This window comes from Haemaphysalis longicornis, unplaced genomic scaffold (genome assembly GCF_048455015.1).
Source record: "Haemaphysalis longicornis isolate Haplotype H1 unplaced genomic scaffold, Haemaphysalis longicornis Haplotype H1 scaffold_10, whole genome shotgun sequence".
Classification (NCBI taxonomy): domain Eukaryota; kingdom Metazoa; phylum Arthropoda; class Arachnida; order Ixodida; family Ixodidae; genus Haemaphysalis; species Haemaphysalis longicornis.
This window is the reverse complement of record NW_027526204.1, coordinates 68,344,158-68,369,548: the sequence shown is the minus strand read 5'-3', so window position 1 is coordinate 68,369,548 and position 25,391 is coordinate 68,344,158. Positions and strand designations below refer to the sequence as shown.

General features: G+C 47.5%; 1 protein-coding gene across 4 annotated transcripts in view; it reads left to right on the top strand.

Moving 5' to 3' along the window:
* LOC144158675 (multidrug resistance protein mrp-7-like) overlaps positions 1 to 25,391 on the top strand; it is a 149,822-nt gene that overhangs the window by 37,240 nt on the left and 87,191 nt on the right. For 3 of the 4 annotated variants that reach the window (XM_077689710.1, XM_077689709.1, XM_077689707.1), the window contains exons 1-2: positions 6,850 to 6,895; positions 14,568 to 14,717. In XM_077689710.1, the coding sequence (XP_077545836.1) occupies positions 6,875 to 6,895; positions 14,568 to 14,717 (171 nt within the window). In that variant the 5' untranslated portion in view covers positions 6,850 to 6,874. Of the gene's footprint in view, positions 1 to 6,849; positions 6,896 to 14,567; positions 14,718 to 25,391 lie in introns of those variants that run through there. The other variant, XM_077689708.1, reaches the window with a different exon arrangement.

The following is a 25,391-nucleotide window of genomic DNA, read 5'->3' as shown; positions in this document are numbered from 1 at the left end:
CCGCGTGCTCAGCAGCACAACGCCTTAGCCACTTCACCACCGCGGCGGGTGGCTTTTGGTTCGGTGAATGGGGCACGTTACTCGATTGTTTCATCGGAATCAATTAGAATAGTGACCTGAAGATTTATAGGTGTTCCTTCCCACAGTGCCGGAATACCGACTTGAATTGGTCGGTGCAGGCTTTGAAGGCAGAGCGCCAAACGAGTGATCGGCGTGGACGGCAACCGTGCATCTTTTCTCGAGCACACACGTACAAGTTTCTCCTAACCCGTCTTCTTTATGTCCTAAGGCGTTACATTGCTCTCGCCTTAGTATTTAAGCTTTCCACCGGATATTCGCAACCTTCACTCGTAGTTGGCGCAGTGAGCCGTGATAACCTTTTTCTTCCAATTGTACAAGGAGGACTTGAGCTCGTTGAACTTTTTGTTTGGCGGCTTGTTTCTCGCTTATTCTACTTTCGAGATGTGCAACATCCGTTTTTGAGAGCGGTGCTGCAAATATGTCTCAAGCATTTTCTTTCTGATATTGTTGTGTCTTGGATGTCGGTAGAAGCACCTCAAGGTCCATGTGGTGTTCTCAAAGCAGTTGTTGATACGCTCCGCTGGTTACTGGCTTGCCTTAGCCTGGAGTAGATATTCAATGCTTCGGGCGATTGTATTTTATATGCCCTTGTTTCTGCCCTTTTAAAGCGAAGCTCTACTACTTTCGTCCAGCAGTTTCGGCGCGGATGCGCAAATTCACCTTTTAACCTCAGACATTCCCCGTAGCAGCGACACACCCCTGCAGGCGCATCGCTTGAATCGCAGGGCCCTCTTTCGGCGCTGCGCACAAGGCACCGTTTTCAGTCCTTCTGCTCAACTGATCAGCTGAGTTGTGCGCGGTTGCGGGCGCTCAGCTGATCGGCAGCCGCCATACCCCGCCGCCTCCTACGCATGGGCCACTGGGTCGTCTCGAGCTACGTGACTCATTTTGAGCTCCACGAAGAGGAACACCGCGCTCGCGGTGAATGAAAGCGAGGCGGGCCTCCTTGTGTGAGCATTGCACGGGGCCGAATGGCGTTGAGCTGTGCACCGCAATACAGCTACGTCAAAGGTTAACCAAGTGAAACCAAGGCTCAGACTAAGCCAAGCTTTTGCTTTGCGTATCTAAGGTTGGCTGAGCTAAGCTGCATCCGCTATTTTTTTCCCATCCCTTCATATCGCATGTCGCACCACGAGTGCGGATACCAGGACGACCTCAATACAGGGTGCAAAATGTGTATTCCGCGAAGTGTTAAAACATTTATCTTTAAGTTGCCGATTGGTGCGCTCCCGGCAGAAGCTTCGGTGCAAGGTCGTGGTCTTCTTACAGCTTGATCAACCGATTTCCGCCTCTTTTCGTGACCAGAGCCAATAGATCACTGTTTAGCGACTGCAGAGATGCTGCATTTTTGTGGGAAATTTTGCAGCGAGCGCTCAAAAATGATATTGTTCTCACATCATTCATAATCCAATTTTTACCATTCGGGCCGAGGGCGTAGCCAGGGTGGTGTATCCGTGTCAGAACACCCCGAAATTTTGTTGGCTGAATTTCTCTTCCTCGTCCTTTCAGCCTTTCTTCAATTGGCTGAGGCTATTTACACCGATACCGTTGTAGTAAAATGTAAAAATGAAAATAACAATGTTGCTGATTTATTAAAGCAGAGAAATGACTAAGACATTGTTTGAGCATACGCTTTTTCCCCGGGGAGATATTACACCTGAAAAAATATTTGTGGCTACGGGTATCCTGGTCAGCCACCCTATGGCAAGATTGTTACAATTGGTCTGTACAGTCTGTGGCGGTGTCGATTATGTGATAGGCATGCCGAGCCAAAGTGCCTGACTGGTTCCCTTTTTTGAACGCTTGTGTGTGTTTGTCTGCATTTTGATGTATTTGGCCTAGCCCAATTTTTGTGTATTCTCTTGTCTGCTGGACGTAATGTCCTCGTACTCTTGTTATGTTTGAGCGTATTCTCCCATCCAACAAAAAGAAAAAAAACTGTGGTTGATTCCTCTATCAGAGGAATCAGTAAAACTCGGAAATGAAATGTGCAGCGAAATCTGCAGCTGAGCGTGATTTACGGGTCGGCGGCTGCCCTGTGGGTGGGCTTGGCGAGCGACGTCTTGCTGGCGGAGTGCTTGGGCAAAGGTGTATTGGCGTTATTTCCGGGACGGATATGAATGGCAGTGAAATCTTAGTACATACCGGCACAAAACATTTTCGTGTTAAAATATAAGACCCGAAAACGAACAACCCCAAGTATAGCGTATAGTCTTTCGTACTAAAGGTTTTTTTCCTCGCAAGAAGACCCTGTGTGCAGGGTTGCACCCTGTACAGGCCGGTTGCTTCATTGTACTTGCGTCACTTCCTTGACGGATATGACGTAAGTGAAATCTTCGTGAATCCCGCTATAAAACACGTTCGTATTAAAAAGCAAAGGAGGGTGCAGTTCTGGCGTACAGGAGGTGCTCCACTTGGTTAATAGTCAATAAAAATATGGGGGCCCCCATTAGTACGGAGCGTTCGGTGTGCCAGGGCTGCCCCCTCAGTCCCCTCTTTTTTTGTCTTTACATAGAGACGTTGCGTTTGAAAATAATGAGAAACGAGCAAATCCATGGTTTTAAGCAGCTCCAGGCTGAAGTCAAATTGTTAGTTTACGCCGACGACCTCAAACTATTCTGCAAAGAGAAAGGAAGTGTCGCTATTGCCATAGAGGATGTTACAGCGTTTAGTATGGTGTCAGGTAGGGTGGTGAACTGGTCCAAGTGCCTGTTGGTTCTGGCATGGAACTTGGCTGGCGACACCAGGCTTATTTGCTGGTGTCAGTAGGGAAAACAAACTGGTCAAGTATCTTGGAACACCACTTGAGAACTACAGGTATAGTGATCCATACTAGTGTGCGCAAGCACGAGAAATGCGGGATAGGTGGGAAAAGTGGAAAGGGATCAACTTGTCGATGTTTGCCATGGCAACTGTGTGCAATTTATTTTTTGTTTCACAGTTATGGTTCGTAATGCAAGTGATACATTGCTCGCGTATGAATGTTCAAAAATCGCTACTGATATTTGCAGTGTTTACATGGTCTTCGACGTTGGAAAGGTGTGTCGGAAGAAATCTCTTTAGACGTGCACGAGACGGTGGACTGGGACTGGCGCTTTTGTTAGTGCGTCTGTTAGTAAATCGGTTTCTGTTTTTGCGGGACACAAGTGACCCTTTTTAAGAACCGTGTGCAAGGTGGTGTCTACGAGACGGATGGAGGGAGAATTTTCGGTTATTTTAGAGAAACCGTGCTGGCGGTACAATTTTTGGCGGCACGCTTTTCAGTGCAGTACCTGAGCGATATTTCCCCTAGAAAGTTGTACAAGGACTTATGTGATAACCTATTCCCAGTCCCACGGTACAGAACATTGTACATGGGACGCCATGGGCAAGATGTTCTTAAAAGGGTCCAAACGATGCCAGTTAAGGTTGGGGCGAAGTCTTTCTTCTTTAAACTCCATACCGGGACACCCACAGTTCAACCGTGGCTTCAAGATAAGGGATTTGAAGTTATGTGGGGTACAGACTGCACAATTTGCAAGCAACCGGAGACAATAGACCACGTGTTTATACACTGCTGGATGGCAGTCGACTTTTGCGACGTCCTACAGTGAACACTACACAAAGAATTTCCATTGAATCCACATGGCATTCGGCACCTCCCAACCGAAAATGAAGAGGCCGTGCCGTACGATATGCTAATGCTCCTGGGCCTCTACAGTATTTTGAGGGCGCGCCGGGCATGGCTTCAGGTTAATGTGGATGCAGGGCCGGCGCGACAGTTCTTTCGTGAGAGTGTGACGCTTTATGTTGAAGGGCTTATACGCCTCGAGATTCGCGATCGCTGCGCCGCCTGCCGCCGCTTCTCCACGGCGTTTGCGGGATTAGCGCTGCGTGGCTGATAGGTGGTCATGCAGTGTTTTGGTTCTCTTTCGCTTCTCTTTGCCTTTCCGCGCACTAAACAACTTGTTAAGGTGACGTCTGTAAGCTAACTGCACGTTTAGGGCGCTTAGAAAAAACAGCGGCGTCTTGGTAGAGCGCTCGAACGCCAACAAGAGCTACCCGGGGAGGCGGTTCTGCGCGCTTCTTGGCCGCTCTTGCGGGCGTCGGCGACGGCAGCGGCATATCACCGCTGTCACCTTCAAATACGTCAGCACAAGTGAATTATATTTATTGTCACCTCGTTTAGACCTGATATTGGCACCGTAAGAGGTTGGTTCGTTTTGCAGCGCAGACAACAAATGCCGCTTTATTTGCTTCGAATGTACGTCGTAGAAAAATATGTAAAAACTTGTACCTTTTATGGGAATATAAGCCACGCGAAAATGTTAAGTACACTCAAAGGCTGTGCATTGTCTGATATGTGCCCACTCGTGCCTTATGGTAAAAACCAAGGTATATGTTAATGACCACGGGAAAATGAATGTTCTGCAAGTCAGGAGCAATAAATAGAATAGTCGTACGGGAATAATAAAAAAAAAACCCGAGTGCAGCTTCTGAAATGCTAAAGACGTTTGTTTGAGCAAGGTAGTATTCACCAGACCAACTAGATGCGAAATGCACTGATATTTCGCTAGACATGGGGGGGGGGGGGGGGGGGGTGAGGAGGAGGACGCTCAACTGTCGTCGTTGTTTACAAATGCGGAGCGTAATCAACAAATGAACGTTTTATTAATCACACACACAAGCTGCGTGTTCACTTTTCGTTTGTTTTTCGCCTTCAACGAACGGCTGATCATTCGGCGGACGCATTTTTTGAAGAATACAGGGTAAGCAGTTCACAAGAAATACGAGGTGTCGTTGAAAGAGTTGATTGATTGATTGATTGATTGATTGATTGATTGATTGATTGATTGATTGATTGATTGATTGATTGATTGCAGGGTTTAACGCGCCGACGCAACGGAGACGATGAGGCACGCCGTAGTGGAGGGCTTCGGATTAATTTTGACCACCTGGAGATCCTTAACGTGCGCCGAAATCTCGTACACACGGGCTCGTTGGAAGAGTGTCGTATCTGATAAGGGTCTCTGATTTCGGTTTATGCTAGATTCTGCAGTCTCCCAGTGTCATACGACGATGTTCCGAAGAAGAGTTTGGTCGCGGACGCGGATTACTCTATAAGCCCGTCTTCGCGCTTCTCGTGGAGGATAAATGTAACAGATGAATCTTAGCGAGCGCTCACCTCGGGACAAGGCAACCCAGCATTAAATTTGCCGTCGTGTGCTGACTCCGGAGTGTAATTTTGCATTATCCATCATACTTTTTTGGTACAATGTTTGCGAAATTTACGCCGCATTGGCTTGTTCAGGGTACTGACCAATATCTGATATGTGATACTGGCAGGCGTAACTTGCGTGCTGTCAGGTATGAGTGCTCCGCTGGATTTTGTAGTGCACAAAGTCGATTTACATCATAGTGTGTATGGCCGCAACATGACCATCGGAGGAAACACTGCTTACGGAGACACTGCCACTAAATTTCAGGGCAGCGGAATTGCAATCAGCTGCATGCAAATGCTGGCTTCGAGACGCCGGCCTGTGACACACGCCCGGCGCTCATATAGATCTTTCTAAGATCGCGTCATAAACGTTTATACTCTCGTGAACACACCAGGCTTGCAAACAGAGTGCCTGCTCCACGTTATTCGGTATTTCGAACGCGGACAAACGGTAAATTGATGTCTTGAACGAGCCCCAAAAGCAACGGCGACAGGGGGGAGCGGGCCGGGGACTCCCGCGCCTGCTTTCGAAACGGGCCGCTAGGGGGATTTCAGTGGCGCCCCTACAGGCCGCGCTCGAGGCGTATAGTCCACGAGTATGTGCCTGAATGGTTGGCACGCATGGAACCACTAACGGCGCTGAAAGAACTTTTTAACGACAATACCATCCGGAAGAGCCGGATTGTGGCTTTGCATTAACTCGTGCTGTCTGGTGTTGTAATGTGTTGGTTTTGTTTATGTCGAAATCTGGAAATAAAAAAAAGGCTTTGCTACCCTACGGGCAGGATCATAGGTTTTGGCGCGAACGACCGGGGTTCGAGCCCCAGGCGTGGAAAAGTTTTTGCGGATAAGATTCGTGATTTGTTTTCTGTAAAATGTTTGTTGGATCAAGTAAGGGTAGTTTGGTATCCTTTAGGTCGGTTTAGAGGCAAGGCGCCGCATATAAAAACGCCCAAGAAACTGTCTGCATCGCACCGGAAATGCGATAGAGACATGCCCGACGTGCATATATATTTTTTTATTCGTTGGAGGAGGAGAAGTCTCATTGTCATTGAATCAACATAACAATTTACGCAGCAAAGCGTCCCTCATGCACTAGCGGACGAGTACGCATCCGCTCAAACGAATAACCCAGAGAAAAAAAAAAGCTACTTGGGTGAAAAGCGTACAGCGCTAAAATATGAGTGAAACAGAAAGCACTAACATGTGCGCCCATTTACAACTGCCAGCGACCGTATTTGTCGCCCTGTGTGTCCTTTCTCCATCGTCTGTTAGCGGCGTGCCCTTTTGACTCCCGTCATGTACCATCTGGCTTAGCGACATGTGTTGTCAAAAAAGTGCGCTAAGCTCCATACCAGTTGCATCATCTTTATACCGGATGTGACGTCACCTTTTTCTTTATTTTTGCTCCGCCTGAAGTGCCCCTTACCTGTTTCTGGCGGTACAGAAGTGCTACGAGCCGCCCTGTTCCAGGCAGGTGGGCTCCAATTGGAGCTCCGCAACAGTTTTGACGCATACCTTCTCGCAACTTGAAAACCGCTTTAGGCTGTACCGCTTTTGCCGGTGCCCGCGGAGTGCCACTAAATCAAGGGAATGAACATGGTACCTACCACGGTAAGCACTACAGCCGAGAATCGGTTGTGATAGATAGCTAACCCCCTGCGGTGTTTGTAATGGAAAGCATCGATGTTTGGATTGTTGCAACCAAACGTTTTTTGGCACGTCCGTGATTGTACGTACCGTGTTCGCGCATATTTATACTTACGAACAAACGGAGAGAAAGAGTGAAGATATGATCCAGCTACCACCTTGCAGCGAGCGTAACCACAATGAAAAACAATTTGGGACTTCCACTACTGAGTTCACGTTGCCAAATCGCACGTCTATGCTTTTTTCGTAAAGTTTTTCCCCACAGCACTTTACGAGATTGTTTAATCACTTCGTCATCATATGTATCATGGCGTCTGGATCGCACGTGCAAAGTCGGCATCATTCCTTGCACTACTAAGGCTTATTTTAATTGATTCATTTCGCGTGCATCCAATGACTGGAACCAATTTCCAAGAGACATTGTTGAAATTAACGATGTCAATGTATTTCGCTCTGCTATTTGTGTAGTGCTACTTGATTAAGTCTTGCTTTGTGCACACACACTTTTTTACCCGTGATATATATTTGGATTAGTGTATTACTCCCGAAATGTATGTGTACAAATTTGTATGTCTATAGAAATGCGTTCAGTATTTTATCCTTCATTGCTCGAGCCAGCTTGGTAACTTTTTTTAAATATCTGCCTGTTTTCATACTTTTTTTTCTCTTAAACCCACCCCCCTGTGTAACGCATAACCCTGAGGGAAACAATAAATAAATAAATTAAAAATACGCAAAACCAAGATGCCATGATTCGGTGAGGTGCAAGAATGGCGGGTTTTTTGTGTGTTGAGAAATGGCTAAATAGCAGACCACATTAGTGCACTGAGCTTTCCCACCTTCCAGCGCCGGGGATGGAAATCGCTCAGTTTGTGTTCGCCCATTTTGGTTTTTGTGTTCGAGCTCAGTTTGTCTATGACTGTAAATCCCATAGTCTCAGTCGTCATTACATCATAGTTAAGAGACTGATCGGTTCCTCTTACTGAAAGAGTAAATTCTGAGGGAGAATCGAGAATTTCCCTTGCTTTCCACCACGCGTAAGTTTCGCTGTACGTTCGGATATTGTAATTAAATTAGCATGCCTAGTGTTTTGGCTGAAGGTCGTTTAACGTTTTGTCCCGAATAGTGCACTGGCGTTGTGAGTGGAGCGCATAAGCATAATAAGACATAATTACTAGGACAAGAGCAAGACAATGACAAGAGCAAGAAACAAGGACAATAGAAAGAGACACTGAGCAATGCTAGACTTCAGCTCGGCGCGCGATTTCGTGCGCAAGGTCCGAGGGGTGTAAAAGGAATCTGCTGCTTGCCTCGAAGAATGAATGACAATTTTATTACGGTGCATCATCACAATTATCCTTGTCGTCGTCGTCGCCGTCCTCGTCCTCAATGTCTTGATTTCGGCATACGTTTCCCTAAAGAACCAACGGTCTTTCGGGCTATTGCCGGTGAAATTTTTATTAGAATTTAATGCTTAACGTGCATTTTACTTTTAGGGGAGAAGGCCCTTAGGAGGTCAGGCTGTCGTCGTCTCATGTCGTCGTAGTATCATGTAGTCACAGTATAAAACACTGGGGCACTCATTTTCCAACGCCTCGCGCTAGAACGCTTCGGGCTTCAAATACACGAGACTTATGTATACCTCTACCCCTAACGATGTTATATCTGTGGGTGAAAACGCGAAGGCGCCAAGAATACACTCGTATAGGGACCGGGCAGCTGAATGGGTGGCGCCACCACTCGGCGCTCTCCTCGTTAGTGGAATGAGCCGGGGCATTGGACTACGCAGCCTTCCGTTGTCTTTGCAGCGTTTGTTTCGGTGCTTTGAATGTTTGGTGTTGTTGTGAGCGGATATGTGAGATGAAACGAAGTCTAGACAGATTTGTTGGTTTCTTCCCTGCAGTAACAGCTACGTAAACTTGTCGGCAGGGTTAATTGGCGTATTCATGGAAGATTGTGGCCGTTACTACACCAGGGTGGCCAATCGTGCTCTGGTGAGGGAGTGCGTTACCGGCAATGGTCGCCGGGGTCAGGCCGCAGCCCAAGCCCCATTCTGCAATTCCAAGATAACCGTTGAAGGCAAGATAACCATTGGTCATTAAGGGTAACAGAGTGATTGATTGATTGTAGGGTGCAACGCGCCGACGCAACGCAGGCGATGAGGCGCGCCGTAGTGGAGGGCTCCGGATTAATTTTGACCACCTGGGGATCTTTATCGTGCGCCGAAATCTCGTACACACGGGCGTTTTTGCTTTTCGCCTCCATCAGAAAAGCGGCCGCCGCGGCCGGGAATCGAACCCGCGACCTCGTGCTCAGCAGCGCAATGCCTTAGCCACTGAGCCACCGCGGCGGGTGGGTAACAGAGTGTATCCATATCCTCCTGAGACCCGAGACATAACGAAGTAAAAACAAGCAAATTTTTTTGAATATTTGAATTTACCAGACGTACTACCCAGATAATTTTGATGTAATTCTTTATTTTTTATGACGGTTCGTTGAAAAGCTATCACATGTGCAATATATTGCACACTGAGACTAAGTTGTCAAAAAATCATGCAACATGATGCCATAGACAGTGCGTGTGTGTTGTGCGTACGTGCGCGTGTGTGCACGTGTGTGCACGTGTGTGTGTGTGCGTTCATGTGTGTGCGCGCGTGTGTGTGCGTGTGCACGCGTGTGTGTGTGCGTGCACGCGTGCGCGTGCGTGTGCATGTGCGTGTGCGCGTTCGGTGTTTGTGTGTGTGTGTGTGCGTGCGTGCGCGCGCGTGTGTGTGTGTGTGCGTTGTGTTGTGTTGTGTGCGCGTTGTTTTGTGTGTGCGCGTGCTGTGTGTTTACGCGCGTTGTTTTGTATGGGCGAGCGTGTGTGTGCGTGCGTGTGTTGTGTTTTTTGTGGGTTGTGTGTGTGCGGGCGTGTGTGCGTTGTGTTGTGTTGTGTGTTATGTGTGGGTTGTGTGTTTTTTGTGGGTTGTGTGTGTGCGTGTGTGTGCGCCTCGCTATTTCTGACAAAGATGAAGAAGCCAATCAGCCATTCAAAGTCCGTCCTCTTCCTGACATCATTACAAACGCCTGCCTTAGTCTGCCATGCTCACCATACATCTTCGTTGACAAGCAAATTATTCTCTTCACCGGTAAATTCCCACTGAAGCTGTTCGTTTTTATTATGTATTATTATTTTTTATTTTCTTATGTTTAGGTTTCATTTGTTTACTTTTTTATTTTTATTTTGTATTTAATATTGATTAATTTTGATTTATTTCAATTTTATTTAACAATCATTTATTTATTTTTAATATTTTATTTCATTTTTTATTTCTTATTCATTATTCATTTATTTTTATTTTTATTTACGATTTCTTAATTTGAATATTATTTTTATTATTTATTTGCCCAAAAAGACCTCTAATTTCAAAGGAGTGAAAGTGCAAATCAAAATAATGAGTTCTGCTAAATGCTGTGACAAAGACTCAACATTGTCCTGATGTGCAATCTGTTGCACATCGAATTTACCAGTGAAATAAAGAAGAAAACAGAAGAGTGAAGACGGAAATAGTGGTGGCGTATGAGACCTTAGTCTTTCCTGAGCTCGTAATATGAAATTCAAGAGCGTCACAGCATTTCTAAATACATGAGAACAGTTTTCCTTGGTGGCTTCGGCCACATCTTGCTCCGTGGCTTCGGCAGAAAACGTCTAAACTGAAAAACGCCCATTTTGTTTGTTAGTATGAGCGCCACCTAGGAACAACAGTTGCATGAAACACCAACAGGAGGCAGCACCGGTCTCTACTCTAGCTTGGAAGCACGGTTTCGGTTTCGCTTGCAGCTTGTATTGTTTATGAAATGCCTGAATCTGAATGTGCTATACGTTGCACGCTGAGTCTCAGGAGGATATAGAAGGCAAGCGCGGCAGGCGGCGGCAGAAAGTTAGATGGGCAGATGAGATCAAGAAGTTTGCAGGGATAAATTGGTCGAGTTAGTACAGGGCCGGGTTAATTGGAGAATAATGGGAGAGGCGTTTGCCCTTCAGTGGGCGTAGATAGGCTGGTGGTGATGATGATTATGAAACTTGTCGGACACTTCTAATCTTGGGTATGGACTACAATGACATGAGCGCTTTTTGCAGCGATCTACGCTCGGCTCCACCCAATCGGAGTACGAATAAAACTACTAATATTAGTCTTCATTTCTTCTTAAATGCACTAAAGGCTACGCAAACGTATTGGACGCTCTAAGGTTGGGAATGGGCTGCATTGACATAGTGCTTTTTGCAGCGCTCTGCGCCAGGCTATGCGTGATCTGAGTAGGAATAAAACTATTAATATTAGGATTCATTTCTAGCACTTTACACTATTTTCACTGGTTTCGATGACTACGGTTTCCACGCCAGCCTTAACTGTGGGATACATCGATGCGTGTACTCTGAAGAGAAAGGCACTTATATACGAGAAGGATTACCGAGTGACTGTGGAAAAGTCGCGGCTGTTTACACTTTCTTTCTATAACCGTGAGCTTTGTGCCTTCGGTTTTCGTGAGCGACAGCAGGGACGTAGCCAGACGGGGATTTGGGGGTTCAAACCGCTTCCGAAATTTTTTCTAGGCAGCGCTTACGCGAGACTTACTGTTCCTTTCAGCAAAACTCGGACCTTCCCATAACTCAAAACACCTCCGAAAAAAAGTGCCGGCTACGGCCCTGAGTGACAGCATGGGAGCCTGAGAGCGAAGCGGAACTGCCACGTTTATAGTGGTCATTTTATCGAGAGTCAAAGTATATTTCAACCACCTGACAGCGCAAGATACAAGAAATCCTCGCTCCTCTTCCCATTTTACCACCTGCGTGGAATAAAGGCTGGCACCGATAGTTAAAAAATGTGCCCGTATTAACGTCAGTCGGTGTATTTTAATGCTTAAGTATCTGTGCCGAGTACCTAAAAAATCGTGTATTGCCTTGCAAAGAAACCAAAAACTCGCGACTACTTGCCTCAAATAGAGGGCATCGGCCCGAGTCCTCCACAGACGTATTTCGGACACGCTGGAAGCAGTTAGGATTTGGAGAGGGATGCATGGAAGTGCAAAATTAAACAGCAAAATCATCCAGCCCTCCGTCTAACGATGACGAGGGGTGATCGCGAAGCTTTTTTTCGCGCGAAACGGAATGGGAAAGGGTCCAATTCAAAGACCGTGCGCTGAGATCAACAGATCAAACTGCGTGCTGGTCAAATTCAAAGATCAGCTAGGCAAAGTGTACGTCCAGAAGGCAGCCAAGGAAACCCCCACGAGAAAGCTTTGCGATAAACCATCATCCTCGTTAGTCGGAGGAGTGCATGATTTTTCAAGCGTAGGTGGCAGCTTGTAAAATTCCCCGCATTTCCCCGAGGGGAAGAATGTGAAAGTGCGAATGCACGAGTTGAATTTGCGCGGTTCGGTAATGTTCGCGAAAGAGAGATCACACACACACACAACTACAAAGAAAGAAAGATGCATTTATTCACAGACACCTATTTGTGTTGTCGTTGTACTTGATTGCTAGAGCGGATCTCAGCTTTGAAATTTCGTGACAGTACTCCTTTAAGCAGGTGCATTAGCCCTTCTCACGCCCGATTCTTGGCCAATCCCCCACGTGGGTATGTGCCATGTCAGCGGCCAAGCAGCGCGCGCCCATCTCCCCCCGTTGCCAAGGAAGACGAGGAGATTCCTGGCCAATCCCCCACGTGGGTATGTGCCATGTCAGCGGCCAGGCTGCGCGCGCCCATCTCCACGTGCGCGGACATCGCCGGTGGACGCAGGTTCAGGGTCGCTTAAGGAGTGCATTGCACTTAAAACTCGACGGCAGCATTCAATTGTGAAACTGATGGCAGGTTTTTGGCACCGTGCTGTCTCTGGTCCTTCAACCACGCAGGAAGTGTTTTTTGAAAAACCATTAGACAACTAGCAAGCAACCATTGCAAGTCTTGTAAAGTAATGCTTTTCCACGACGAGCAATAACGTTTTGCTATCCTGCGTTATTTATACTGTAAACGATCCCAGATGATTGTATTAAACGTATTTCTGTGAAATTAAATACGTTTCTACCGTAGTCAATGAAGATACGGAGCGTCGTCCATCACAATTTCTGTTTTGTGGTAAATCTTAGAAGGCAGCCCCCTACTCTGTCTTTCGGTTGTGCGCGACGCCGTTTCATCATCAACTGCCAAAGGACAGCGCCGCAGCATTCCTGGATCGGCTACACACATCTTCGTAGGAGAATTTAGCTGCATTATATTCCTCGATACGCTAAACTGCATGCAGAAATGAAAAAATTTGAACAAAGGAACGGACTTTCACTTCCAGCTTGACTTCTAGGTTGGCGCATTGATCGTCGTCTGTCGTCTTCTATTTGTAATTACTAAGTACGAGCGTAAATTACGCACATAGCATGTCTCGTAAAGGTCGCCTCTACTTTTTAGATTTACCGATCTGAAAAAAGACCTTGTGGTTATCTCCTCTTTGCCAGCTGCACCGCAGCAGAACGACAGAAATTCATGGACAACTACGCTGCGCTTGCCGCCACCGGCATTCCACTGACGAGCGCTTCGCCACGGGCGGTGCTGTTCGCTGTAGCGACGGTGGTACCATACAACGGCCGCCCGGTCCCTATACACTGCATGCTTCGTTTCTGCTCATGTTTCACGTTAGTGGAGATGGCCCGGGAATTGTTTTATTTCCTGCACTCCGCTTGCCCTGAATTGACGCGCGTGCCTGTTTCCCCCAACTACCCAGCACGTAGCAATCGCTCCTCCTTTTCTGTGCCCCTGTGCCTCTCCTCCTCTGGTTACGTGACAACAGGGTGGGGAGAGGACGCACGAACGCACGTACGGAGATGAACGGAGATGAACGAACGAACGTACGGACGCACGATGGTTTTACAGGGCGTACCTTTCCTCCAGCGGTCACGTGACGAGGGGACGAGGACGAGCACGAAGTGAGGACCCAGAATATCTTCTGCGTCGTCGCCTTTACAACTTACAAGAATTAAGAGCAGGCACCATTCCAATTTGTGAATGTGAATGACCAGGGAAGCTTTTCGGCACACAACAAAGAGGGGACGCAGAATTTAGGTGAAATGAGTGAGGATATTTTCTTTCTATCCAGGGTTGACTGCGGTCATTCCTACGAGAGATCTTTTGCGCCTCGGACACGATACGTATATGAAACCGTAGCCATAAATACCGCTTTGGTTGAATGCGGTCAAACCACGTTTGTCGAGCGACAGCTTGGGTTTTACGCGCATTGGAGGCGCACACAGCTGCACCACAAGACAAAACACAGACGCTGCTCTCGGCGTATGTCGCCGGACTAAGCGGGAACGCGCAGAAACTGGGGTGCAGCCAGCGCCACCTTGATGTTCAGATGGCAGGTGCCTTTACTCCTTCCCTCTGTCCCTCTCTCCGAATGGGCGGTTAGGCGCTTTTACTGCGCAACCGCACGGTCAACTGGCTTGAATTTGACTGAGCTGGAAGGTACGATTGACGCTACCAGGAACGATCCATTTTCTGAGTTTGACCTGGAGTGATACGCTTCGCTTAATAACAGTTAACATTGCTTTCGGGACAGTTATTTTGGCGAGGTTAATTCTCCGTTCATGCACGTCGTCGTGGCGCAGAACCTGTACTCGTCGCTGCCTTCGCTCATCTCGGAGACGTTCAAGTGGGCCAGCCTGGTGTCGCTGGTCTTCGGCTGGACTGAAGCCATCCACCGGCCGCTGCCGGAGTGCTCCCGCCGCGCCTGCACTCTCATGGACGTCGTCTTCACGGTGAGACCGCCATGCGAACGTTATTTGGAATTTGCGTATAGAGAATTATGTTTTAAGAAAACCTGTTCAGTGAGCGCCAAATCCACAAATCGCCTGTACTCCCATACGTTGAATCTGGAAAGTATCCATAGATGTCGCTTTTTCGGGGGATGAAAAAATGTCCAATTTCCGCTAGTATAATTGTAATAATCAACTAAACGAGAGCAATACAGCGGCCAATGACCGATTCCATTCTAGGGTCGTCAGGAATGTGAGTTTTGGAGCAAAGACCGTGGCACTTACGCCGTCGACGTGATCACGAAAATCAATGAATGAATCAATGAATCAATCAATTAATCAATCAATCAATCAATCGATCTATCGATCGATCGATCGATTAATGCCAAAATTAGAGTGCCCAGAATTTGTTTTGACGCGCTGAAAAAGAATAACACTGAGATACATCAGCAGGGGAGAAAATCAACTATGGACAAATAATTCAAGCGAATAAGAGTAATATAGACAAGTTAAAGAAATAGTAAACAAGGCTTATCTGGTCAAAAGGAAGGACTTCGGTTCGAACTACCCCAAAAAATCGAATCATGATAAAGTTCTAGCCAAGCTAAAGAGATAAAAAGGTGGACAAAATAAACAGGCTTTTAGACGTAAGCTGGCACAATAAAAAAGAAAAGCAAAAGCAATAAAACACCCAGAATGAAAACCGATTTTTTAAGTGAGTTGAACACTATGATGTTGAAAATATGTTCAAAGTTTGCACACGTAAGGAGCAAGTAACGAATGAAACAGATAGATAACTAAGGAGTAGAGATTCTTTTGAACTCGGTACAAAAAAAAAACCGATGTTGATTGCATGAGTTACGTCGACAAAGTATAGAAGACTTCCGTGTGTGTTTAGACCGCACTGTAAACGATACATTGGCAAGCATGTTAGAACAAGAAATACCGCATTCTTGCTATTCTCAGCCAACCTTCCCCTACTTTCGGGAGAGAAAGAAGAAAAAAAATATTCATGCGAATCTAAGCAACCCTTTTAAGCAACCAGTGCAAGGTTTATTTCAGACGCGTGGAATCGGGCCCACGTTGGCAGTGTGGCCAAGTCAGTTATGAAGAGTAAGGGAGGGTGACTGAGTATAAGAGGCAAGCGGTGGGTTCACTGGTTGTACCCAGCTTTCGCTTGAATCTCTGCCAAATAAAACATTGTCCCTTATGCCAGTCTCTTCGAGATACGGCCGCGAAAAAAGGTGGCGGGCGGGGGGCGGTAATTTGATTTTTCGATTTTAAGCAGCCCCCTCACTTTGGGCATCGCGATCGTGTAAAAAAGGTGTTGCTTATAATCTAATTAATGCAGTAATACCACCAACAGCTACAAATAGAAAGGCATATGCAATCAGCTTTAGTGTGTGGCAGTCCCGCATCGAAGTTAGAAATTAAAGAAAAAAATGGCAGCATTTCCACTCCGTGGATGATGGCGAAGGTGCGGGGTACGGGGACTCGAAATGACCTCTAAGTTATGCCCCGAGTGACATCCGATTTGCGTCCCGACCGTAATTCGATTTGAGGCGTGAGTTGCACCTTGATTATTCCTTAAATGAAACTGCGACTCACGGCTCAAATCGAATTGCGCTTGATTTTCGCTTGATGGTGGTGTGGGCACGGACGGACGCGGACGGACATCAGGGGATCCTAAGGTACTCCGCACCGTTACAGGCGAGGGAGTAAGCGGTTTGACTCTCGGGTACTAACTCACGGTCGTTGCCCAGTGGGTTAGACGACCCACACTAACTCTCTGTGGTCTAGCAAACACAGGCTCGAGTCGTGCCGGTGCCTGTGTGATTTTTTGCGATTGTAAACGCTATGCGCACGGACGCGGACGGACATTGTGTGGTCCTAAAGTACTTCGCACCTAAAATTAAACGCAATTCCACCCAGTGTGAATGTTGCTGAAACCGCCGAGCTGCTGCTTTCTTGTGTCGGCTGGAATGTCAACAGGCGTTCGCCCGAGAGCAACAGCTCCGTCGCCACGCAAATTCTACGGTTCACGCAAAGGAATCGGCAGCTGAATGTCAGCGGAGGGAGGTTCCCTCCCATGGCGGGATAACGCGAACCCCCGCCCCCCTGCGAGACCACTTCGCCCTCTATCGGTGGTCAGTGGGCCTGGGACTCCGCCGGCACCCTTGCAGAAGCCGGTTCTCGGAACCGTAGACCAACGATAGAGGGCGCAGTGGTCTCTTCGCAGGCAGGTTTGGGAACCTGCTCCTACCGCGTCGCGACGCACGACCGACAGCAGACTAACAAAAAGGCTCGATCTACAACAGCTCCGCTCTTTAAAGGGACCCTGCAACACTTCTTTCAACTTTTTTTGCAATCCTAAATGCTTGCAGAACGCAGTCACATAGCACAGTACTTAGATTACAGGGTCGCGAAGCACCTCAGAGAAAAATTACTGCTCCATGCCCATCAGGTAGCTTCGAAACTAGCTCCAAAGATTTTTCTCTCTTTCCCGGTCTTGATGTTCTTCGACCGCTCGAATTACGTCACTAAGGCCATGTAGCGGCTGTTGGCCGGTTTTCCTTCAGGTGCAGCAATGAACGCTTTTCGATCGCAACTTTAAAAATACAACCAGAAAAACAAAGCAGAAACGGAAGGCGTATCTTGTGCGACGAGCAAATCACGCAGTGCCGCTCCGTGCTGGTAATAACTGTAGCTTTCGCGATGCTTCCAGACGCGAAGGAAAGAGTGAAAGCGCTTATAAAAGTGTTGCAGGGTCGATTTAAACATCACTCGGCCCCACTGATATCGCCTGAAAAACGATGTTTGTAGCTAGACAGGAACGTATACTTGGCGCTTTCTCTGATACTGCCGTTCGACTGGAACGTGCCGTTCCAAACTACGGAGGCATATTCAAATGCCGGGTGGTAAACCGACAAATAAAGCTTTAGGAGTGAGACAGCGTTAGAGCGTGACAGCAAGGTACTGTAAAAAATTAGTCCAAGGGAAAACATTTATGCCGCATGCCGCTTTCTGACACCTTGTACGCCGTACGGAGGAATCTTCTCATATTATTTCATTTCATTTATTTAACCTTAAGGGTCCAAGGCATTACATAAGAGGGGGGGGGGGGGTGCGATCACCAAAGTTGGAAGAGCTTCATTACAAAGTAACAATAAAAAGGTGCACACTGATTAGAAGTAAACAACCGAAAAGAATCAGCACTAAAAAGCATGAAATTACATGCAAGACGATATATAAATGATAGCAGTACTGTAAAAACAAAACTGCAAACGCAAAAGACAACTACGGTGATTAGGACGTGTCGTTTGGATTTTGCAAACCGGTTAGTTTTTTGCGAAATGTTTTGCAGTCTCTACAAAACCAATGTTATCTGGGAGTGCATTCTACAGTGTTACGCATTCGGGAAAAAATGAACTGCTCATCACTGTTGTTTGGCAGTTTATGGACCGCAAGGGTGTGTATGGGGCAGTCGTGATGATGGTATTAATGGGTGTTTTACGTGAGGGTGTCCCGATTTGCAAAAGAAAGTGTGAAGAAGGCACAGACGAGAAGTTATGCGACGTGAAGCGAGCGATGAAAGTGACAAAGCCTGTTGTAGTCCGGTTACGTTGACATATCTTGAATATTGTGACGTAATGAAACGAGCTGCGCGGTTTCGAACGGCTTCCAAATCAGCGGTGTGATAAGCTTGTGGAGGATTCCAGATGGATGATTTGTACTCTCATTTTGACCGCTGATTGATTGATTGATTGATTGATTGATTGATTGATTGATTGATTGATTGATTGATTGATTGATTGATTGATTGATTGATTGATTGATTGATTGATTGACTGTAAGGTTTAACGCGCCGACGCAACGCAGACTATGAGGCACGCCGTAGTGGTGGGCTCCGGATTAACTTTGACCACCTGGGGATCTTTGAAGTGCGCCGAAATCTCGTACACACGGGCATTTTTGCTTTTCGCCTCCATCGGAAAAGCGAACGTTTTGGTCGCACGTATGTTAAATATGCTTGTTTCTTTATATCGGGAGATGCAGATCGTAAGTTACCTTGTAAGCAGCCTAGTGTGCGCGAAGCTACAAGCGAATGGTTTCAATGTGTTTTACTCATGAAAGTGATGGCGTCGTATGAACTCCTGGATGTGGTGCCTTTGTGGTGCCTAAATGTGGTGCTGGATGTGGAAGTGCAAGTGTGGTGCCTTTTACGAGTATAAAAGGAAACCTCCATTTTAGTGCCATTGAGAGTACGTTTTCTTCCGGAGGAGCAGCTGGTATAAGCATCGAGATCAGATTGAAAAGCCGTTGAATCTTGGCCGCCTGTAACGTTGTAGTGTAATGACTTTCGAAAGCGGAACGCTGTGAATTTCTGAACTCGCCGTATGACAGATAACCGTTGAACGGTGAAAAATCAAAACAACAAATAAGATCATGCACCTCTCCGTCAACCGAGAGAGAGAGGTAAAGTTTATTTTGAAGGACCGTCTCGGGGAGAATTGAAGTCCGAATGGTGGTGGCAGGTAACGGTAAGGTCCCGCCCCTTCCTGGACATCTGCTCCTTGACGTAGGTTGGCGGTCCCGTGGTGGCCGTTGGCTGGTGCCTTCCGGCGACCCCTTCCGCCCTCTTGACCAGGCGGATCTGTAGGCCCGGGTCAGGGCTGCCAAGCGAGGCCTCAGAGGGGATTTCGGGGAAAGTGTCCAGGGGGCATGACCATATGATGTGGGCCAGGTTGACATGGGCGCGACATAAGGGGCACGCCGAGGTTGGGTAAAGGCGGAGGTGGATATGGGTCATGGTGGCCGGATTGGGAAAGACTCCCGTTTGGAGTTGGCGCCAGACGTGACACCAGACGTGATTTGTCGCCAGACGTGATTTGTCCGCCCGAGAATAGGTCCGGGGGGAGAAGAGGTAGTAGGTGGTATTGTCATGAAAACCGATCAGACGGTCCCGCGCGGACTGGGCTCCGTGGTAGGTAAAACGCAAAGCTTACTCGTAAGAGATTCCTTGGTTGTCGTCTGAGTTTGGACTTTGACTTTGGAGTTTAGCTTTGACTCTGAGTTTGGGCTTTGAGCTTTGACTTCGGCTCGCACGCAGTTTGCACTTTTCATAGCAGTGGCTTTGTCTTTCACCCTTCGCAATTTGATTTCGCTCGAAGAAAGCTGCTGTTGTTGCTGTTCTTCCTTTGTTTGTGGCGCATACCCTCTTGGGGGATTGGCCAGGATTGGGAGCTTTATCGGGGCTAATGTGCCCGATTTTGGAAACTAAGATCTGGAGAAAAAAAGTGATGAGAATAATCGCACAACAAATATAAGAATTTGTAGAAGAAAAGTGGGTACTATTAGGAAGAAAAGGCTCTTCTTTCGTATGTGCACAGCTCAATTAAACTCAAGCAGAGCGGCTAACATGGTAGGCGCCTTGCCTCTGAGACGTAGGTGGGGACGGCTGTAACCGAATTCCAGTGAGCAAACCCAAGCGAAATGGCACCAAACGAAAGTAAGACCGGCATTGAACGGGTAAGTTCAAATCGGGCAATCGACTTCGCGTTCAACCCTCATCGGTACACGGAGGGGTGCATGATTTTTCTGCTTAATTTTGTACGTCCATTACCCCTCTCCAAATCCTTCTTCGAGCATGCTGGATAGGCGCAATCGAATAGACCACCCAGGCGCAATCAAATAGGCGCAATCGAATAGGTGCAATAAACGATAGGCGCAATCGAATAGACGACGAAGGTTTGATTCCGACCACGGGAAGTGTTTTATTTTTCTTTTATTTCACCCACTATCATCATCACCATTGTCAGAGAAAGCTGGTTTGGCTGCAGTGCGTTTTATCGTGCGCGTGGACGCCACGACGCACAGAAAGCGTCGCCTTATTAAGCGAATGATGTTATTGTAATGAGACAAGCAAACAATCACTGCGAATCCTTGTTATAGTCAAGTCCTCGGGACAGATTTCGTTACAGGCGATACTTGTTTGAAAGCGGGAATGATTTTCTCCCGACGCGCTCTAGTGGGGGCAGCGAAAAACTTCCAGCAAGGCGAAAATTGGAATTGGAAGTCTGTGTTTAGACTGCCGTTCCACGGTACTGTAAGCACTCCACAAAAGCGACGGTCACCAGCGTTTCCATGAAAGAATGCCGCGTCTGGCAGTTCTTCGCCCTCCATTAACGTGACGTAACGTAAGCCAACTTAACATCCCCAAAATAACTGACAGCAATAATCTAAAACAGCTAAACTAACCCGAGCCATGAAAATTATAATTAAAACGAAATATGTAAAGAAAACAAAAGCACGAATGACCGGATTCGAACCACCGCCCTTAGTAATTGGAAGCTAAGGCGCAACCTCTGCACTACAATGGCTTTTTTCTGTATTGAACCGCTACACTACAACGGCAGACGCTCTGGTCTGTTTCAAGACGGCACTCTAGACAGTGGGTGTTTATAATCAGGGTTTACTGCATCTGGTAAAACAAAGCAGTAACCAAAGCTTGTGCTACACGGAACTTTCGAGTTGAAAGTCGAGAGAGAGAGAGAGAGAGAGAGAGAGAGAGAAATTGAGAGAGAGAGAGAGAGAGAGAGAGAGAGAGAGAGAGAGAGAGAGAGAGAGAGAGAGAGAGAGAGAGAGAGAGAGAGAGAGAGAGAGAACATTCAGTGGAAACGGCAATGGTAGCCGAGCTGTGGCGAGCGCTTACTTACAAGTGAGTGAGTACGTAAACATTTATTTTTGAAAACTGGGGGAGGCGAAAGGAAGGTGTTAAAGAAAACGGGCAAGGGCGGCCATCGGCCACGTGCCACGGCCGCTGACCTAGCCCGTTCGACCAGTCCAGCCTGGTCCTTGACCTGGCCGCTGCGCAGCACGCACTCCCACTGCTGGTAGACTTGATGGGGGGGGGGGGTGCTGTTAGTAGGGCACTAGTGCCATACTACGTGGAGCGTTGTCAACGGGGAGTTGCAGCGTGTGCAGTTTAGAGAGTAGGTGGTCGGAGATATGCGGTGTAGATTTTGGTGGTTACAGAAAATGTTGTTCTGTAGGCGGCGCCGGGTGCGTGCGTCTAATGGGAATGGAGGGCTGAGGTGGTGGGTAGAGGCGGCGGGACTGACGGTAGTGGGCGAGTATACGCCTCGAGCTTTGCGATCGCTGCGCCGCCTGCCGCCGCTTCACCGCCGAGTTGACGGGATTGCGCTGCGCGGCCCATAGGGGCTCATGCCTTTTATAAGAATCTAAGCCACGCGAAAATGTTAAGTATATTCCAAGGCTCTGCGTCGTGAAAGATGCGGACTTATGCCTCATAGCAAGAACCAGGAAAAGTGAATTAAACCACTGAAAAATTAATGGTCTGCAAGTCCGGAAGAAACAAAATAGCTCGTACAGAAATGAAAAATAAAACTCAGTGCAGCTTCTGCAATGCTAAAGACGTCCGTATAAACTTAAGCCGGGGAGGACTTACGAGACCAATTAGTGTGCGAAATGCGCTGCTATTCGCGAGGCATGGGGAGGGGGCGGAGGGGGACGCTTACGTATCGTTGTGTACGATTGCGGAGCGAAACCAAGGAAAGAACGTTTTAGTAATCACACACACAAGCTACTTGTTCACGTCACTATAGTTTTTAGAATTTAACTGCTGATCCCTCGGCGGACGCATTTTTTGAGGTATACAAGTTCAAAACTGATAAAAGGTGTCGTTAGAAGAGTGGGATATCTGATAAGGCCTTCTGATTTCCGTTTGTGCTAAAGTCTGCAGGCTCCCTGCGTCATATGACTATGCTTCGAAGAAACGTTTAGTCTCGAACGGGCATTACTGTAGAAGCCCTTCTACGGCCGGCTCGCGGAGGATATATGTAACATATATGAATGTTTGCGGGCGTTCAGCTCACGACAAGACGCCCTAGCATTATTTTTTTGTCGTGCGCTGATCCCGGGTATTATTTTGGATTATTCATCCTACTTATTTCGTAGAATGTTCGTGAAATTTATGTCCAGGGTAGTGATCAATATCTGAGGTATGATATTGCAAGCATAACTGGCGTGCTGTCAGGTATTAGCACTCCACTAGGTTATATAAGTGCACAAAACTGATATACATCGTAGGGTATAGCCATGGCATGACCATTTGGGAAATTATGCTTAAACACTGCTTAGACACTGTTTTAATTATGCTGAGAAATTATATTAGACACTGTTAGTAAATTTCAGGGCAGTGGAATCACTATCATCTCCATATGCACATCCCGGTTTTCGCGACGCCGACCTGTGACGCACACCTAGCGCTTGTACAGACCGAATGTACCAGACTAAGATCGCGTCACACACATTTACACTTTCGTAAACACACCACATTTGAGAACAGAGTGACTGCTCCACATAAATATGTATTTCCAACGCCTAGAAACGGCAAATCTCAGTCGTGAATGGGCCCCGAAAGCAACGGTGACAGTGGGGAGCGGGCCGGCGACTCCCGCGGCTGCTTTCGAAACGGGCCGCTAGGGGGATTTCAGTGGTGCCCCTACAGGCCGCGCTCAAGGCGTATATCGGCGTAGGCGGGGGGTAGACGTTGGAGGGTGAGGGTGTCTGGGGCTGGTGGGTAGTCCAGCCCTCCGCGAATGCCCGCTAGCTTAAAGGGGTCGTGAAGAGATTTAAAAAAAAACTGTGTTGTGTGTGCGCTTTTAACCGTGGAACCTTGATAAACAAACAATGCATACCCGTTTCGTCGTCCGATATCGGGAAATAGGTAAATAAATGCAGTTACGGTTTCCCCGAGGCTTTCCTCCTCAACTCGTGAAGTGACGTTTCAGTAAGTCAGTAAGCAGCCAATCACAGTTCTCCTTCGTCTGCACAATATGTCGGCATAGGGCGGGCTTGCAAAGGGTCAGATAAAGCTACAACATCGGCGCCATGATGAAACTCGCCCTGCAACTGAACGGGAGACGTCTGATCTCTGATACGACTGATCAACATGGTCGAACTTTCAGTCAACAACACCGGCGAGTGGCGCAGGCAGAAGTAACCACGTTTAATCTAAACTGGGCATTCGTAAACTGTTTACGCTGCTTTCCACGAGCCTAAACTGTCGTTTTGCTAGCCGATATTCTTGCACAAGTTTGCCGACGTCTGTCTCACGTAGCCTGTAATGTGAGTTGCGCGAACGTGAAACTTCTGACCTGACGAGATACATGACCGAACGCTTAAAATGAGAGTTTATTACATAAACACGTTTATCGAAGGAACTTCGAGTAGCGGAACTTAAAACCCACTCATTATTCACTCATCAAGCGCAAAAATAACTAGCGAGAAGCAGCGATACAGCGCCGAGTCGCCGAGTCCCAACATCACGCAGTTCGACGATTGCTTTCCTGTTTCCTGCAATAAACAATGCTGTTAACGCTGTTTTGTTGACTGTATACGCTCCGCTTTGGCTTACTGCAGAAGCGCTCAACAGTAAGTTGGCGGTTAAAGCTCTGGGTAGATTAGAATTTATGAAAACACGACAGACTTCTGGGTTACAAATGCGAAGAGGCTTTTATGCAGCAGTTTTTCGGCGCGCGCGCTTCCCACGGCGATAGTGTAGTGGATAAAGTGTCCGACTAGGCTGGCCGTAACGTTGGGCTGGCCCGGAGGCCGAAAGTTCCAATCGCACACGGGGCACTTTTTTTTTTTTTCCTTGAGCGGTCTTGGGCCATTTCATACAAACAGATAAAATTCCGAAGAGAATTCGGCAAAAGAACGTGAAATTCGGCAGTGAAACTGGCTACAAACTGTACAAACACCCAGTAGGTCTGAGTTCTGCTGCAATGGTTGCCAGACAACAAAAGCGGTCACGACACCGCTCACGTGGATAGAAAACTGCTTTTTGGCAACGAATAAAGGAGGCATTATTTTTAAAATATTGGGTTTGCAGATTTGCAGAGTATTATACACAAAGAACATTGAACTGCGTTGAACTCTGGAATGTACTTCACATGACGTCATTCTAGTTGCGCTGCCGACCGTCCGTGCGCGCATAGTCGCTTGCGATGCGCCTCAAAACGAGAATTTCAACGGCGCCTCCTAAATTCCAGAAGCAATGAATTGTGAAAATATTTGGGATTTATGTTCTTAAAAGGTCGTTCAAGCAGACAAAATTAATCAAAGACAAATACATTTTCTCTTCACGACCCCTTTAAGGCGCGGACAGTGGCGTGACACCCCATATTCCCGGGAAGAGACGACTATCCTGGGATCCGTACGTGCGGGTGTCCGCTAGTGTGGGTCGTTGGGTGAGGATGGAAAGGGAGAGGTTGGTGATACGACCCATGGCATAGCGATGGCAGGCGGATTGGGAATCAGTCTGGCTGGTGAAGTGCGTAGCGTGTGTGCAATGGTGAGTGCAATGACCGCCTCCTCCGTAGTGTCAATAGATGTGGTGCGTATGTTGGCTGTAGTGGTGGTGTTGCCTGTTGAGTGAATGTTTGCGATGGCGTGTGCAGGGTGTGTGAAGGGTGTGTGCTGTATGTGGCGGTGCTGTGTAGTAGGCGGTGGAGCCTGTGCTTTGACGTCTAACTAGTAGTCGTGTGCAGTGTGAGCGGAAGATGGGATGCAGGTGCTTTGGTATTGGGACTACTTGGATGGCAGCGCTGGCCGGGGGGAGGGGGTGCAGAAGGATTCGGGAGAGAGGTTGGA